We start from the raw sequence: 17,574 nt of genomic DNA on the forward strand, positions 1-17,574 counted from the left end.
GGGCAAGTTAGGAGAAGTAGCTCTTGGCCAAAGAACCATTCAGCTATCCATTATAAATGTCCAGTTTTAGGAGCCCATTGGACCCTCAACAAAATAAGGTTATACTAATTCTATAAAATAATGGTTAGTGCCAAGTTACAGATTTGGCATATTACACTGCTCCTTACCTTCTCAACCAGCCTCTCGCTCTTCTTCAGTGAGCTACGTCTAGGCCCCCTCTCAGCCACCGGGGAGCTTGCGGTCTGCTCGCTTACTTTGCCAGTGCGCTTTTCGTCCTGCTTCTCTGCCTCCCGCAGTTTGTGCTCAGAGTTTAGACAGTCATTGTGATACAGCTGGTATGTCTTCATGGCCTGTCGATGAGAAGAGAAGTCATTTTACACCGGTCCAGTAAAAGAAGGTTCCTTCTCACCAGTTATGTTTTAGGCAACACGAGGTAAAAAACAAACAAAAAAACTCTACAAAAACTTGCTACGGTAGGACATCTAGTGTCAACCTGCACAGCTCATGGGTATGCAACATCAGTCATCCTTCCCTATTCTTAATGCTTACACCATCACCTCCGACCAGAATTAAACTTTAAAATTGGTCATACGGGTCAAGCCAAAAATTCAGGGGATGCCACTGATGGCCTGTGACCACCGGGATCTTATTGTGCAGCACTGTTATTATATTGTTTTATATAGGGAGTTGTTATTTGGTCACTTTATATTGGTGTTATGTGCGATTTACATTGTGTGAAACTTCTACTTAGATACAGTTTGGAATATTATCTTTGCACTATATCTCGGTACTGTGTGGTATATTTGCTTTCCACTATACGGTGCTATTTATTTAGGTGTTATGTGGCATTGCTACTTAGGCACTTTATGGTATATCATCTTAGCACTATATGGCGATTTTTACTTTGACTTGTGTGGCACTGCTACCATTATCATTAAGTATTGAGTGTTTAGGCACCACACTGTATGGCACTTACAAATAGGCACAGTATGGTAGCATTTTTTGTACACTATATGACAGTATGAAAAGCCTCACTGGGCACCAACCAAACTAAGGCAGGTTCTGGTGGCAGCCATTTGTGTTGTCCTCACAAAAAGTTTTACAAAAATTTCAGGTCATGATTGCAAATGCTTTCTTGATGGAAAAATATATATTTTTTGCTTTGCTTCCAGCAGGAGGCGGTAGTTGGCTGTCAGAAAAGCAAAGTGTGAGAAGATACTCATGTCCTCCATGAACAGCACGGCATGACTGTAACCACAGTGCCCTAGATGATAATTCCACACTGGCATTCTGACACCAGAAGACAAAAACACTGGAGCCTCAGAGTTCATGAACTAAAAAGTGTAATTAAAGGATAAGTACACCCAAAGAAAAATATTTTGTTTTGCTCAGTTTTCAAGGTTCCTTAAAATGTTTCAGTAGAGGAAATGAGTAATATGGCTATAATCTACACTCACTTGGCTCCACTGTGAGGGCGTGTCCCTGTGTGCACCTTCTTCATTTTCCAAACTGCGTGTCTATGGGAATAGTGTTGAGCGCGAATATTCAAATCGCGAACTTTAATTGCGAATATTGCCACTTCGAGAATTTGCGAAGATTTACAATATAGTGCTATATATTCGTATTCGTCAATATTCTAGTTTTTTTTTTCCATCTGAACCCATGATCCCTCCATGCTGCTTGCTTGTGGGCCAATGAGAAGGCTGCAATATCTTTGTCAGAGCTTAGCAACATCCCTAGCAACCAATAGGAAAGTTGCCGAACCCTTTACTATATAAGAACCTCCCCAGCAGCCATTTTCTGCTGTTTTTCGCAATTCTGAGACAGAGAGCAGTGACGTTGCTGTGCTCTGTGCTTTCTACTCATTACATTAGATAGATAGCTTATATATATATAATACAGATAGTTAGTGGGAGATAGTCAGTGTAGGTTATATCCTGATATAGTGTAGCTGATAGGTTCCAGTGCAGGGTGTTAGGTAGTGTGATAGGACTTACTGTTTCTCTGCTGTCCATACATACAGGCTACAGACATAGTGCTGTGATGTCACAACAATATATAGTACACCAATCAGTAATATGTAGTCAGACCTGCTAAAATGTGAAATTGCACGTATTGCGCCAAAATATGCGAATCATTAATTGCCGATTTGCTCAATCGCAAATATATTGGAGCACTCTATCTGCATATAAAGCTATTGTAATGTTCTGCCGTGCCAACCGTTTTCTCCAGTCTCAGGAAACTTCGAGCAGCTTGAAAAACGTAGCAAAAGTGACCCACGCCTGTATTGCGTGCGCAATACGCCCATATTACATTGAAGATTTTTCACAATCAAGAAAATAATGGCAAATTCCCGAATTCGCGAATTTATGACGAATATTTGCCCAAATATTCGCGAAATATTGCTAATTCTAATATAGCCCCTGCCGCTCATCACTATGTGGGAAACTTCTTCATCGGCTGAAACAGGCACTTCATATACAGATGCAGCAGAGCTGAGTTTGTCAGGCGCACTGAACAGAAGTCTATCGGATGCCACAAGTCACTGTGATGACAAAGTACTTTGTGGCTTAACATGGGGCTGCTGGGTAAATGCACTGTGTTATCTTAAATGGTTTTTCCAGCTTGTGAGAAAAAAAGGGCTACAAATGTAAAACCAAAAAAATAAAATAAAAAATTACTATTAAAACTACTATCCTGTTCTTTTCCCACTGGAAAACCAAAGTAGAAGCTCCAGCACTCCTCCTGCTCTTTGCTTACAAGCAGCCAGCATGTGACTATAGCAAAAAATCAGTGGGCGCAGTGGTCACGTACCGGCATCACCAATCAGTGATGGAGCCATGATGCCAGTAGTACAATATGTGACCACAGATTTTTGCTGTAGTCAAATGCTGACCACTTGTGAGCAAAGACAGGAGGATTGCTGGAGCGTCAGCACTGGATCACCGAGATAAGTAGGTAAGTAGTTAATTTTTAGTTTTCTAACATTTGCATCTGTTTTTATTTTATTTTTTTCTTACATGTTGGCTACAAGATATGGTATGATCAAAGTATATGGTATGATCAGAGTATATATGGTATGATCAAAGTATATGGTATGATCAGAGTATATGGTATGATCAGAGTATATATGGTATGATCAAAGTATATGGTATGATCAGAGTATATATGGTATGATCAAAGTATATGGTATGATCAGAGTATATATGGTATGATCAGAGTATATGGTATGATCAGAATATATGGTATGATCAGAGTATATATGGTATGATCAGAGTATATGGTATGATCAGAGTATATGGTATGATCAGAGTATATAGTATGATCAGAGTATATGGTATGATCAGAGTATATAGTATGATCAGAGTATATATGGTATGATCAGAGTATATATGGTATGATCAGAGTATATATGGTATGATCAGAGTATATGGTATGATCAGAGTATATAGTATGATCAGAGTATATGGTATGATCAGAGTATATGGTATGATCAGAGTATATAGTATGATCAGAGTATACGGATGATGAGTTGTCCACAGGATCGCCTGTCTGATCCCACCACCAATGTTTGCAGAGGAACGCTGCCATATTTTTCTAACCCTGCAGAACCGCTTTGATTTAGGCTCCTGCTCTTTATTCTAGCTCTCCCATATCCTTTTTACAATACGGAGCCCAAAATGGAACCCCAAATTTACAATGTGCTCTACGAATTTTATACCGTTATTTATGTGTCTTTTAACGTTGAAAACCAGGAAGGAAGAAGTGTAAAAGCAATCTCCTGGACCCCAATGAAAAATCTGTGAGAGACCCCCTCCCCTGAGCAACTGTTATCTATACTACTGGTGTCTTGTGTGACATAGGGCCACTTCAAGTACCAGGACCTGGCTTTGACTGATGCCTCTGCATCCCTACTTCTGGTAGATGGAGTCCAGAGACGAAATCCACCTTAAAAGGGTTTTCCAAGAGTACTATATTGATGGCTTATCATCAGGAGAGGTTATCAATATCAGATTAGTGGGGGTCTGACTCCCGGCACCCCCGCCGATCAGCTGTTTGCAGAGGCCACGGCGCTCTGGTGAGCACTGCGGCCAAGGCACAGCTCAGTCCCATTCAAGTGAATAGACCTGGGCTGCAATACCAAGCACAGCCACTATACAATGTATAGCGCTGTGCTTGATAAACTGTGAGGAAGCTGCAGCTCTCACCGGAGCACTGAGCCTCTTCAAACAACGGCGGTGGGGCCGGGAGTCGGACTGCCACTGGTCAGATAGTGATGACCTATCCTGACCATAGATCATCATTTTGTACTCCCAGAAAACCCGTTTAAAATAATTACAGGGACAAGTCACAGGAGCTCGGACCACTAGTCAACGCTGTCCCCTAATTGAATGGGTCATATGTCTATTGGGCTCCTCAGGATACACTTTTTATAATGCTGCAACTTTGATATCAAGTACATTGTAGTAGTGCACCGCAACATCACTCCCTTCTGCCGGCATGAGCAATGAAGCCAGGGGGATGCTAACATTAACCATTGGTGCATATTTTTTCGGCAGCGTGTGGATTAGATTTATCTCGGGATGTTGCGAGTCAGCATAAGCCGTCTCCTGACTCATGGAAATGCCATGCCGATGGCATTACCCAGAGGGCCTCTCCGTTTTGCACATTGAAAGGTACAGATTCCAGCAAGTTGAATCACGCGTTCAAAATATATAAACAGGCGACTCTTGAGTCCCGGCCAGATGTGACTTTATGTCACGATGACTCAAAGTCAAGTTGTAGTCTATGTGCCACCCATACTCACGCCTTGCAACTCCAACACCAGCTTCATCAGATCCTCCTGCTGCTGAGCGCCAATGTCTTTACTCTGGAAGGGGGTGGAGAAGAAAACAGCATAAGGCGAGGATTTCAGCAGAACCATCCGTAAATAGATATGGAAATAGTTATGTAAATAACGTAGCATGATGCGGTGACATCGCCTCCAACCCACACGCTGAGATATTTGTGACAAAAATAGTCATGGGTAGTCACAATGGAGAAGACAAGAGGGGGAAGGGAAAATTATAAATGCATATCCTAAAACGCATCAACCCTATATCCTTGTATGTTCTCCATCAATATTTACCCATTCCAATTTTCATGGGATTGTCTCACAAACTGGATAGAAAAGGGCAGGGTTTATGCAAATATGGATTAAAAAGGGCGTGTCAGAATTGGGCGTGGCTTGAAATGCTCTAATGTTGGTAAATACATATATAGTTTTCGCAAGAGCATACTTGCCAACACCGTAGTTGGTAAATTCGAGGTATGTAAGCCAAGTCCCCAGGAACACTCAAAAACTCAATGGACCACCCATTTAATGGTGGGGATTACATAAGTCCCACCCATTTTCAGCCAAAATTTGCCGGGACTGTCTCAGAAAATTAGGGACAGCCCCTGAAAATTCAGAGCCGTTGGCAACTATGCAGGGAGTGTCACCCAATTATGTCTGATGCATCTTTAGCTTGTATCGATGCAGACACAGGCATGTGGAAACCTGGATGACCACCTATAAGAGCTGTAATGGGTGCCATATGGTAGTCCCTGACTAGTTGGCCCAGCGTTCTTATTTGTCAGGCTCAGTCTACTTTTTTTCTTTAGTCCCGCTCATACCTTCTTTGTGAGGCGGACGAGGTCCTCCCCTGTATGTGCGAGCCTCGGAATGAGATGTGAGCTGTACACGTCACTGAGGGCGGCATAATCCCGGCTTTCTTGACGTGTGTGGTTTAGGATCAGGTACCAGCAATTGACCGGAGACATAAGGGGTTGCTCCTTCCTAAGATAAAAAGAGGATGTCAAGATGTAAGAGGACAGAAAACAGAGATGGAACAGGTTTAAAGGGCACTGATATCCATTTGCAGAACCTCAGTACAGGGGTATCTGCAATGCACTGTAATGTAATTTAAGGTAATATGATTCTAGGCTATGTAATGTCTACTCATAATATCTATGCATGGTGGAGGTACATCCAGGGTTAATTATCCAGGCCCAGCCCTCTTAGGGAACTTAGGTTGTGAACTGGCTCCACCCCTATGGATAGAGAGTTTTAGTTAGTCTGAGGGAGAGCTTGAAGGGCCTATTGAGTAGATACTATGTGCTCCTCTCCTCAGGCCTCCAGCTTCAACAATCCAGAGACTAACAGATCTCCGTTAGATCCTCTGCTTCTACTGCAGCAAGAGAGGACGAAAGACAAGACTAGAGAATCAGCATGGCCAGGCGAGAAGTCAGTCAGCAAAGTAACTTGCATAAAGCTTTCCAGACCCTGCTGCTTTGGAGGGGTAACAGATTAAGACACCCTACACACCTCAGGAACAACCTGGCCAATCGTATCTTGGGACCTGCAAGCCACTGTGGGAATTGCAGGCATTACTGATAGAATACAATAGCCAGAGATTCAAATGAAAGAGACTTTAGCAAGACAGTGTAATTCAAACATTGCCTAATTCATGCACAGACATCTGGGTAAAGGATTTGCATTGTGTACAGACTGTTGTTGACTGTACTACATCTCCTCTTTTGCATTCAAGTAAAGAAGGACATTTGTTTTGTTAAACCTGCCCTGGTTACTGACTCCTACTACAGCACATGCTGTCCACTGCATTGCATTGCATGCACCAAACCTCCTGCTAAGCATCCATACAACCACCAACATCAAGGGGAAAGCCCGAACTACAGGGAGTGCCCGACAAACGGTGCACACTCCTTTTTAGTGCTCCAGCCCTAGGTAGCGACAGCCTGGGGACGTCCACACATTCTCTAGTCGGGACCACTACAACTCCCATTATCTGCTCATTCTGAGTGCTATGTTGTGGCACCTTATATGGTTTGCACTTTCCTTCACCTAAACGTCAGTGGTATTTGGATCTACTAGCACTGATTGTAGACCTCCTTAAGCTCAAGAGAAATTAGCACCTTGAGTAAGACTATATACTCTGTGGATGCTCTCTGTAAGCTAACTGCACCCAATGATGAAAAAAGAAATGTATGAAGACCTTTATAAGGTTCCTCACTTAGGGTTCAGGTCTGAGGATCACTTGGCATTGATAGTTTTTTTTTAAATACTATTCCACCAAGCCACACTTGTGAAGGACAGCATACTTACCTTCTCTCCACTGCTCAGTTGGGTCCGCAACTCTCTTTATTGCGTCTCCGGTCCTCACATGTAAACTTCCAGCATGGACAGGGCCACATGCACTGCTGCAGCCAATGACTAGCCTCAGCAGTGATGTCTCTCCAAGCGGCATATCACTGCTGGGTTGTGTGGTGTTTGAGGCCGGTCATTGGCTGCATTGGTGCACATGACCCTGTCCATACCGGAAGTGCACGTGAAGAGAGCTGGAATCAAGTGGCACGGAGCAGGTCCAGCATGAAGGGGGTGGTATATAAAAAACATGCCAATGCTAGACAACCCTGGCCAGCCACATTAGATGCCGTGTATGTTAGCAGAACCCAACGTTTCTGTGGGACAGGCCAACCATCTAATGTATATGAGGGCCTCCAACTCTTTCTCGATGGTAGGTGTCTGTGCAAAGAAGGACTAGGCAGTAGGATTGCCCCTACTGAGAACACATGAATGCTCAGCCGAACCAAGTGTGCTTGTGTATGGAGGGTATCGGGGGCAGCTTTCTAAAATGGATGGTCACCCTTACCATGTAAGTTTTTTGAAACGTTCCTACTAATTGAGCCATTACCTCTGATGGTCCTTTGAGTTGCGGATTTTGGAGGAGAAACGGTCACACAGCTTTTCAAGACTGCGGGAATATTCCAGATTGATCTCTGCCTTCCTGCGAAGGAATTCACTCAATTCTTGCAGCAGCTGTTGTCGGTGCTCCACCTGAGAATCTATGCATTTACCTTGCTCAATCAGCTGGCTGCGGATCTCTAAGGACAGGAAGAAGACAAGTCAAGGTTACATCTTAGTCATAGTAATAGACCAGACATTGTTATATTCTCTTATATTTTATATGATACAGGCTGGTGGTACCAATATGGTTACACTTATATAACAGGCCAGAACAAAATATATTCTGCAGGGCAAGTAGACGTGTTGTCCCCATTGTTTACAGTGCTGAACAGCTTAAAGTCAATATGCCTGCAGTGTGACTTCTCTGGGGACTTCTGACCACTGTCCACCAGCACTTGTATAGCTCCATTATATACATGTCTCAGATTTTGGCAAGTCCTCTCTGTTGAGGTTTAATTGGTGTTTCCAGCACTTTTGACAGACAGCAAGAATAGTGAAGGAAGCAAATAATCTGTCAGAATGATCGACACTGATAAACCATGTATATCGAATGGTAAGGTTGACCGTGCTGATCAAAACAATGCATTTCATTTCTCTGAAGCATTTAGGGTTGCTGAGTTATGTGGACTTTTATATTTATTCAGATTAGGCTGTTGGAGCACCAAGGGGCAGGCGTCCACCATATAACCAGGAGAGATTTTTATTCGTTGGATGTAAACGATGAAGATTCCTAGCAGAGATCTTGAAAGCCGCAGAGAATTGTATTATACAAACCTGAATACCCCTTTAAGACATGGGATTTGGGTTTTTATGAGCTGGGTATGAGCGTGAGGCATCTCAGGAACTTATGTACCCTTATATTATATTACAAGTCATCCATACTAACAACACTCATTCTATGACTCCTGCAAGTCCTTGTTTTCTCAGGATAATGTTCCCTTTGCTTCCATTACTATTTTCAGGAATACAAAGCAATGCACAATGTGCATTCAGCCATGTTCTCCCGTTTGCACCCCTCAGTGACATCAGGCATTGCTTGAAAAACTTCCCATCTGATTACTGTATGCGTCTGATTCCTCCCTGCTGTCCGGAGAACCAGATATCTCTGATGAAGGCCCAGGCTACAAGCTGTCACAACGTTGGCCTCTGAAGAACACTTGTTCCACAACTGTATCAATCTACATTCAAGAGATTTGCCAGGGCTGGTTATTCTTGGTACGTTGTGACTGCGGTTCACACATGGAATGCTCTTGGTGATGCCTCCTTGTATCATCCTATTCATCAGAAGATGTTTATCTGGATAGTCGTGCTAGCCTGCGGGCAAAGATTCAGCCTCTTTCGCTTGCTTGCACAGGAATTTTACTGCTAGGACCTGACAGCCTAACAAAAGACACTGACTACATTACCCCCCCTTCCCCCCCCAGGACATCAACAGTGGTGGTGGTCACCCATGCTTGAAAAGGAAAGGGGGGGAGGTCCTTCAAGAGTACAATTAAAGAGAAATTTGCACTTTCTTTGGAAGAGTATTTCTGGAGGTTTGCTAGCCATTTCAATAATATATTGTTTTTCACCTTCAGGTACCTCGAACTGGTCATGGTCCTCATAAAACCATGTATGGCCTGGATGGTCTAAAGATGGCCCACCTGGATACAAGTACAGTGATCCCTCAAGATACAATGGTCTCAGGATACAATATTTTCAACATACAATGGTCTTTTCTGACCTATCGTAACTTGAAACTTGACTCAACATAAAATGTCTCAGACTCGGATGCAACCAATCAAAGGCACTTTGTTGCTAGTTAGCAGCTATTCCTGGCTGTTTTATGTAAGGACTTGTGTTATCTGTCTTAGTTATCTGCTTATTTTTCTTAAATCTTCATTTTCTCTCATCTTGGATGACATTTTGGGGCTTTGTAACCGATTACTCAACTTACAATGGTTTCAACATACAATTAATTTTGTAACTTGAGGGTCCATTGTATGTGCAGACACATCCCTGCTCTCTTTATGTCAATCAGTGTCTTCCATAGTCACTCTTATGCCCATGTGCCTAAGGGCATAAATTCTACAGAAGTAGTCCATGTGGCTTCAACAGGGACCATGAAGCACTGGGGCCCACTCCAGGATGGTTCCATTAACCTGCATTGGGATGTGGTCTCCACAGAGGATACAATATTAAAAAACAAGGAAACTCAAGATGAAATAAAGTCATGAAATTAAGATGGGAGCACCAGGACATCCTGTCCCAGGTGGTTAGGGCCTGAGAGCATACATGCCAGAGAAGCCCATGTATGCATAGGGACCCACTCCAGGTTGGTTGCGTTAACCTGCACTGGGATGTGTTCTCCATAGTATTAAAAAACACGTAAACTCAAGATGAACTAAGCGTCATGAAATTAGGATGTGAGCCCCAGGACATTCTGTCCCAGATGGTTAGGGCCTAAGAGCATACATGACCATGTGGCTTCTAAGGGACCCAAGAAGCATAGGGGCCCACTCGAGGTTGATTGTGTTGACCTGCACTGGGATGTGTTCTCCATGGATGATGCAATATAAAAATAAAAAAAACATAGAAACTGCTGATACTAGGGTCATGAAATTAGGATGGGGGCACCAGGACATCCTGTGCAAAAAATAAAATAAAAAAATAAATAAAAATAAAACACAGATGCGCATGCAATCTACTTCCCTTGGTGGGGGCTTTACCATCACACAAGCCAAGAAAATACCTGGACCCCAGAGATCAGGGGACCCCAAGCGGTTGGCTGAAAAAAAAGACTAAAGAGGTGGATGTACCGCCTGTGCAGCTGGATCCGCCTTACAGGGGCCCTGCCCAACTGTAGAGCAGTAGCAGAAGTGTACAGGCTACACTGCTAAGCTGAGAGGGAGGTTTAGCGGGCGAAAGGGGTGGAGCTTAGTGGAACAACAGCGTGGAGCTTAGGAGTATGACGGGGGCAGAGTTTACCGGCACAACAGGGTGCCCGTTACCCAACTTTGCTCTCAACTCCCGGAAATTCCAAATCCGCACGGTAAATTACATGGCGTGTTTTTCTTCCGCTTGTGGTTTTAAAAACGACTGAAAAAAAGAATTGACACGTTCACTCTAGATGAGGATTCCACATCCAAAATTCCCATTGAAATGGGTAGGATCTGAAACCACATGGAATTTTTAAGCAGATTCCACACCTTATTTTTCAGCACACGAACAATTCTGTGTGAACTTACCCTTATGGGGTGAAGCAGAACCCGAAAAGGGACCCGTTTTTTATCATTACTATAATACTACTTCTAGTAGGTAGGAAAGTCCACATGACAGACCACATGCACCCTGAGAGCTAAGTGACGTGGTGAACCCAGAGACCTATAATACAATTAAAATATGCTTCAAAAGCAGCAAGCACAAAACAAAAGGCGAGCGATAAATGTATTTCTATCAGTAGTGTCTACTTAGATAGTAAATGGTTTCATTAACTACAATATGGTCATAGGAGGCTTTAGAGGAAAGCTGTGGTTAGGTCTGGTGGACACAAATGAGCAGTGTTTAATAATGTAGAGACATCTTAAGAAGATAGTGTCTGTAGCCCATAGCAACCAATCACAGGACAGCTTACATTTTTCAAGAGCTCTGTAAGAAATAAAAGCTGTGCTGTGATTGGTTGCTATGGGCAACAATGACATCTTTCCTTTTTAAGCAGTTTCTATACATCTGCATAGGGCAATGGTTCATTCCAATCACTTCCCGCTCCTTTAAGGGCGAGTTCACACGACCGCGCCGTGGTTTTTGTGATTGGTAAACTGTGGATCCGTAAAACACGGATGCTGCCCGTATGCGTTTCGCAATTTTCAGAACGGGCAGCCTATTATAGAAATGCCTATTCTTTTCCGCGATTGTGGACATGAATAGGACATTACCTTATTTGCGGGGCCGTGCAACGGAACAACGGATGCGGACAGCACACACTGAAATGAATGGGTCCGGAAAAATTGCGGAACGGATGCAGAGCTATTCTTACGGTCGTGTTTATTTACATGCTGCAATCCTTCTCTCTGTATGGGGATGGACAATCGCTACTACGATTGTTCATCCCCATACAGATTCACCGTTTGTCAGCAGCACCTCCCCGTCTACAAGGACTGCAAGCTGCGGTTTTGTGTCCGGTCACTAAAATCAATGCAAGTCAATGGTGACTGATCCGCTTGGATTTCACACAACCGCATCCTAACGGAACGGATGCATCCTGATGTGCAAAAACAAAACGGATCTGTTTAATTCCGGTTTTGAGGTACTCTGCCGGATTTGAAAACCGGAATTGACAACGCAAGTGTGGAACAGGCCTCAGCCATTAAACGGTATCAACCACTGAGGAATCTCAATTTTCAGATTTTCTATGTACTGGCTGACACTGTACAAATATACGGTTTTCTTTAGTCACCCAGTCGCCCAGCATGCACAGGCTCTTCTCTGCCCTCTTCTCCGTCCTCTCCTCTTCCCTAATGATGTCTTAGGACCTTCCCGCTCAGGTTAATAAACAAGCACTCCTATAACGAACGAGGGGGGCAAACAATTTGCATACACTTTCTAATAATAATAATCATAATACCGTAATGAGGAGGCTATCACCATCCATATCCTAACTGCGCAGTATGCCTTTTTTTCCTTTTTTTTTTTTTGCAAACCAGCATGGAACAACTGGTGCCCTACGCTATGACCTTTACAATGCAAAGCAAACACAGAGCCTCAGCCCAGCGGTATAATATACAATCTATGAATAGCTTAACGTGCCAACCTACCTGAGGAACATACCCAGACATCCTCATATGCCATCCCTATAACCTTGAGAAGCAGTCATTCCGACCCTTATGGATGCAATTTTTGCTTGTTATGTTGTGGATTGCATGATCCCTCGTGGGCTAGGTTCTAAAATGTGACTTGGACCTCTCCTGCATCTTGCACTGGTTTCATTCAGTATTGATTTATACCTATTAGGCTACATTCACAAATTGGGGATCCGCAAAACATGGATACAATTTGCAGACTGCACATGCCGCTTCTATCATAGAAAATTGCAGCCAAGAATAGGACAGGTTCAATTTTTGGGGAATAAATGGGTCCGCACCCGTTCCGCAAAATTGCAGAACGGATGCAGACTCATTCATATGGTCGCGTGAATGTAGCCTTAAGGGTATGTTCACACATTTTTTTTTTTCACGCAGATGTTATTGCATTTTCATATGGCACAGATTTTTCCACACTTGGATTAGGGTACTTTCACACTTCTAAATCACTGAAAAAAAGCACCAAACAGATATACCTCTGACTATACTAGCTGGTCATACAAGCAGATATTAAAAGCTGAGACTTTTGCCAATATATTCCTGTCATGGAGATATCGGAGCCCATCATGCACCAAGTCACGGTTCTCAGCATGGCAAGGGGTCCTACCACTAAGCTACCTATGGTGTGAACACGGTCTGAAGGTGATGAAATCCAGCTCACAGCCAAGCTTCCACACAACCGCCTAGCAGGTCAGCTAATGCAATGTGAACACAGCCAGACTGTAAGCCACACCCATATCAGACCATGTGATGGAGGTTTCCAGGTGCAACAGAATGTTCAAATGCCAGATAAAGGCCCATTCAATACATCTAAAACAACATCACAAAGCGAAAGCCGCTGGACTAAAAAGTCGGACATGCAGGACTTTTTAGTCCGGCGGCTTTCCCCGTGCACCGCCGTGCTGCGCTGGAGCTCAGCCCCCGTCCCCATTATAGTCAATGGGGACGGAGTGGCGGTCCGGCGGCACGGCGAAATAGCCGCAGGACAGATCCGACATGGTGAACAGCCTGTCGGATCCATCCTGCCGCAAGTGTGAAAGTACCCTTAAAAAACCGTACTGCAGAGAAAAAAAACAAATGGACAAGTCCATACTTGTCCCAGTTTCTGCACAGAAACCATGGTACATGGCACACTGAATAAGGCCAAATCTGTTTGCAGATCCGCCATCTTCTGTCAGCTCACCGAGCACACCGTCGTACATTGTATAGCGCCTACACTTGGTATCACAGCTCAGATCCATTCACTTCAGTGGGGATGAGCTGCGCCTAGGCCGTGTGGCCGATGAACGTGATGTTAACATGGCTGGAAAAGCTGCGAGAAGGCCACGCTGGTACCCAGGGGTGCACCTAGCCTTTCTGCTGCCTGAGGCGAAAACTGAAATAGATTCCCCCACTCCATGCCACAATAGAAGCACTCATTGCCCAAGGCCTTTCCGCTGCCCCCCTCTTGCCCCTACCTGGTGCTGCCTGAGGCGATCACCTGGCCTCATTGGTGGTGCACCCCTGCTGGTACCTTCTCAAACAGCTGATCGGCGGGAGTCCTGGTTGTCAGACCACCACTGATGATCTGTCCAGAGGATAGGTCATTAATATAAAGGTCTCGGAAAAAAACTTTAAAAGCAGCCTTTGCTGTTACTATGGATTTGTAGATAATTCAGCCATAAGCTATGCAGATGAGTAAGGGTTATATCCACCAATAATAGCTCAACTCATTAAGCTATTAGCCAAATTACAATAAACACGGACATCAAATCACCAAGGACAGAATTCCATCTCATCCGGTTAAATACCTTCCTAAACTACAGCTAAAAGGGTCCATCCCTGGGGGATATGGACAATTCACGACTTGACCCATTTAGGTCTCCACTAAAAGCTGGACGACTTCTCTCTTGTGCTCTGGATCTAAGAATGACATCTGGTCTTAAGTGCAAGACCTCCTACACCCTTGCATTGACTTTTTGAACCACAACCATCCCCCCCTCTTACTTTAGGCAGCACTATGACCTCTGGTTTATGAAGTCAGATGTGATGGGGGTCAATGGTCTACTGGATTATAGAAGAATGCTGTATTGTAGGATCTCTCTAGGGTTTACAAGGATCATCATCCATTGCAGCAGTACATTTCCCTTTGGAAAGTATTGTACGGAATGTTCCCATGTCCTTACCTAGTCTTAGTTATCACAATATGTTTTTCAGGAAATAAGATTTCTACTTCTGAGAAAGTCCACCACACTCCAAACCAGGAGTGGAGCTGATAATACAAATTGCCATGTAAGCAACATGCCATACAAAGCAAATACAAATACATAGCACAGCATATTTGTAAGTCAATCTCCAGCCCGAAAATAATAATCCACATTTTGTCACATGAATGGACCTTGCAAACATCCATTCTCTCACCTTGGCAGCAGTCTTTAAACTGTGATGACTAAAGGGATGCTGGGAGTTGTTGTTTTGCAATAGCTGGAGAGCGACAGGTTGGAGATCACTGATCTACAAAGTAGGGCTTCATAAGGCCTGACTATGGTACACAGATGAAATTCAGTTCCCCACCCAAAAAACAGATGTAGAGCTGGCCATACACATTAGATAAATGGTGGCTGAACCCTCTGATTTTGAAAGGACCAGCTGATCATCTAATGCATATGGTGTCCTCCTGATTCTTCTCCGATGGCAGAAGCAGGGAAGACAAGGATCGAACTATTGAAATTCAACTGCCCAATACTTTTCTTCTTATGGAGATAAGTCACTGCCCGGAAAGTCCGGAGGAGACAGAGGTGTATAGCGGTTTATTTCCCCTTCTCTGTGGTCAATGGGGTTTGGAAGAGCTATCTAATCTGTATGTCCAGCCTAAACCCACGACTCCAGGGCTCGAAGGTGGAGTCTGCACAGTCAGTTGTCTCTTATGTATCAGTAGGCCCTTGGGTCCCTCAGTATAGGGTGAGATTTGCAATGGAAATCCACTGGAAACCCAATTACAACACCACTTCTATGAGCGACTGTTCATCTTTTCTGGGTCACTGATGGTCACAGTATAGTGAAGATGAGCTGCAATGCCAGACACAGCCCATGAGCAAAACGGGTGTTGTTTCTGGGAAATAAATACAGACTCTTTCATTATCATTCTGGACTATCCCTTTAATTGGATGTATAGAATATTCCAAAAAAGAATTGGCATCAAGAAAATCTGAAATAGTTATTGTGCACACGGCGAGAAAATATGACACATCAGACACATTTGTGGAAAGGTCACAGGAGATAAACCAAGGAAGGTAGGACTATAAGAAGAGCAGCAAGGGATCAATAGGCATAAATATAAACACAAAGACAAAACAAAAGGTGCTCAGGCCATGACTGACTTCTTCAGTACTCGATGCAAGGTCTCTCCAGAGCATGAACCATTCCTCATACGTAATTAGCCTGAGGCCTTAAACAGATCCTGTCTATTTCCGTGTAGACAACCAAGAATAGAACGCTCTATATTCCTGGTTGCTCCCGGCAGGGTATAACATCCAAGGCCGGAATTACTTTTCACTTCATTACAGGGTGTGATGACCGCCCTGGTCCATCCATATGTTGGAGCTGCTTCTAATCACGGACAGCAGTCTGATGAGTCACATTGTTAATTAGAGAGCAGGAGGCAGTTTTAGAAGAATATTGAGGTTTTATTTTATATTTCTTCCTTGGCCACACAAAAATTACCCTGTAAGGGAAGGAGAGGAACCCAGGAAGACCACATAAACCTACAAGACATCAAAACTGAAGCAACCTGTTGCTTAGGCGGATCTGGAAGCTACAGGGCCAGGTGCAGAAGCTAAAATTGGCACCACCACCTACTTGTCCATGACATTACTCTGTACAACATTATAGGTCACAGCAGTGTCCACTTATTTGTCAGGGGTCAGGGAGCAAGAGCAACATCTGCAACCCTAAGTTCTACAAATCTGTAGAAGACTAGAGGAACAATGAAGAAATTCATTCCAAGGGAGGTGGCTCACAGTAAAGCAAGTTTGAGAGTACTGCTGATTAAAAAGCAATTTTCAAAGGGGTACAGGGGGTGAAGTAAATGTAAGATTGGTGCTAAGAACTTGATCTGGTGGGGTGTCCACTAGGATGGCGTTTCATGGGCAACTTGCTGCTTAGTAGGATCTTGAAGCTCCAGGACCAGGTGGAGAAGATAAATTGGGACCACCTACTTTCCCTTCACGTCACTGCACAACACTGTATACAGCATGACAGATCACAGCAGTGTTCACTTATATCTTGTATTTTATGCTGTGTCTATGGAGACCCCATCTCCCCCAGGCAGTGTTGTCAGATGGGAAGAACAACATCTGGAGTCCTAAGTTGTGTACATCTGTAGAAGACTAGATGAACAATTAAGAAGTTCTTCCCAAGGAAGATGGCTTACAGCGTAGTATGCATGTATTAAAAATAGATTTTCAAAGCGTTACAGTGGATCAAGTACACTCAAGATTGGTACTAAGAACCTGGTTTGGTTGGATGTCCACCAGGATTCTGTCTGTGGCTTCTATAAGAATGAGGTTATTTTATTAAAGGGGTTGTCTCATGAACACAACCCCGGACCATATGCCACATTATGGCATATTGCCAAAGCAGAAAGGGACAGACAGGACCCCTCCCATCAGCCACAATGAAAAGCTGCTCCATAAGAGCGTTTCAGGCTCCACTATATACCATTTACCCTGTAGTGGGCATTGCAGGAGAAATGTTTGTCCAAATAAACAGCAAAAACTGCTTTTTGGGGGTCAACTATAATCTGAAAGGGGGTTGCCTCAGGTGAGACAGCCCCTTTAAATATACTTGCCCATTTTTTGGACACCAGAGATATGGGAGGCAGTGATTGTTTTCTTGGCCACTGACACACCTCTTTCTCTTTCAGCAGATAAAGCCCACTAGACCAACCCCTCAATCCCCATTTTCATGATT

General features: G+C 43.8%; 1 protein-coding gene across 1 annotated transcript in view; it reads right to left on the reverse strand.

The window, feature by feature from the left end:
* The window catches only part of ARHGAP4 (Rho GTPase activating protein 4), a 75,863-nt gene that overhangs the window by 34,729 nt on the left and 23,560 nt on the right, over window positions 1–17,574 (reverse strand). Inside the window, exons 2-5 of the mRNA XM_044268592.1 lie at window positions 7,734–7,923; window positions 5,656–5,818; window positions 4,808–4,870; window positions 168–350 (exon numbers count right to left, since the gene is read on the reverse strand). Of these exons, the coding sequence (XP_044124527.1) occupies window positions 168–350; window positions 4,808–4,870; window positions 5,656–5,818; window positions 7,734–7,923 (599 nt within the window). The remainder of the gene's footprint in view (window positions 1–167; window positions 351–4,807; window positions 4,871–5,655; window positions 5,819–7,733; window positions 7,924–17,574) is intronic.

Source organism: Bufo gargarizans, chromosome 9 (genome assembly GCF_014858855.1).
Source record: "Bufo gargarizans isolate SCDJY-AF-19 chromosome 9, ASM1485885v1, whole genome shotgun sequence".
Lineage (NCBI taxonomy): Eukaryota > Metazoa > Chordata > Amphibia > Anura > Bufonidae > Bufo > Bufo gargarizans.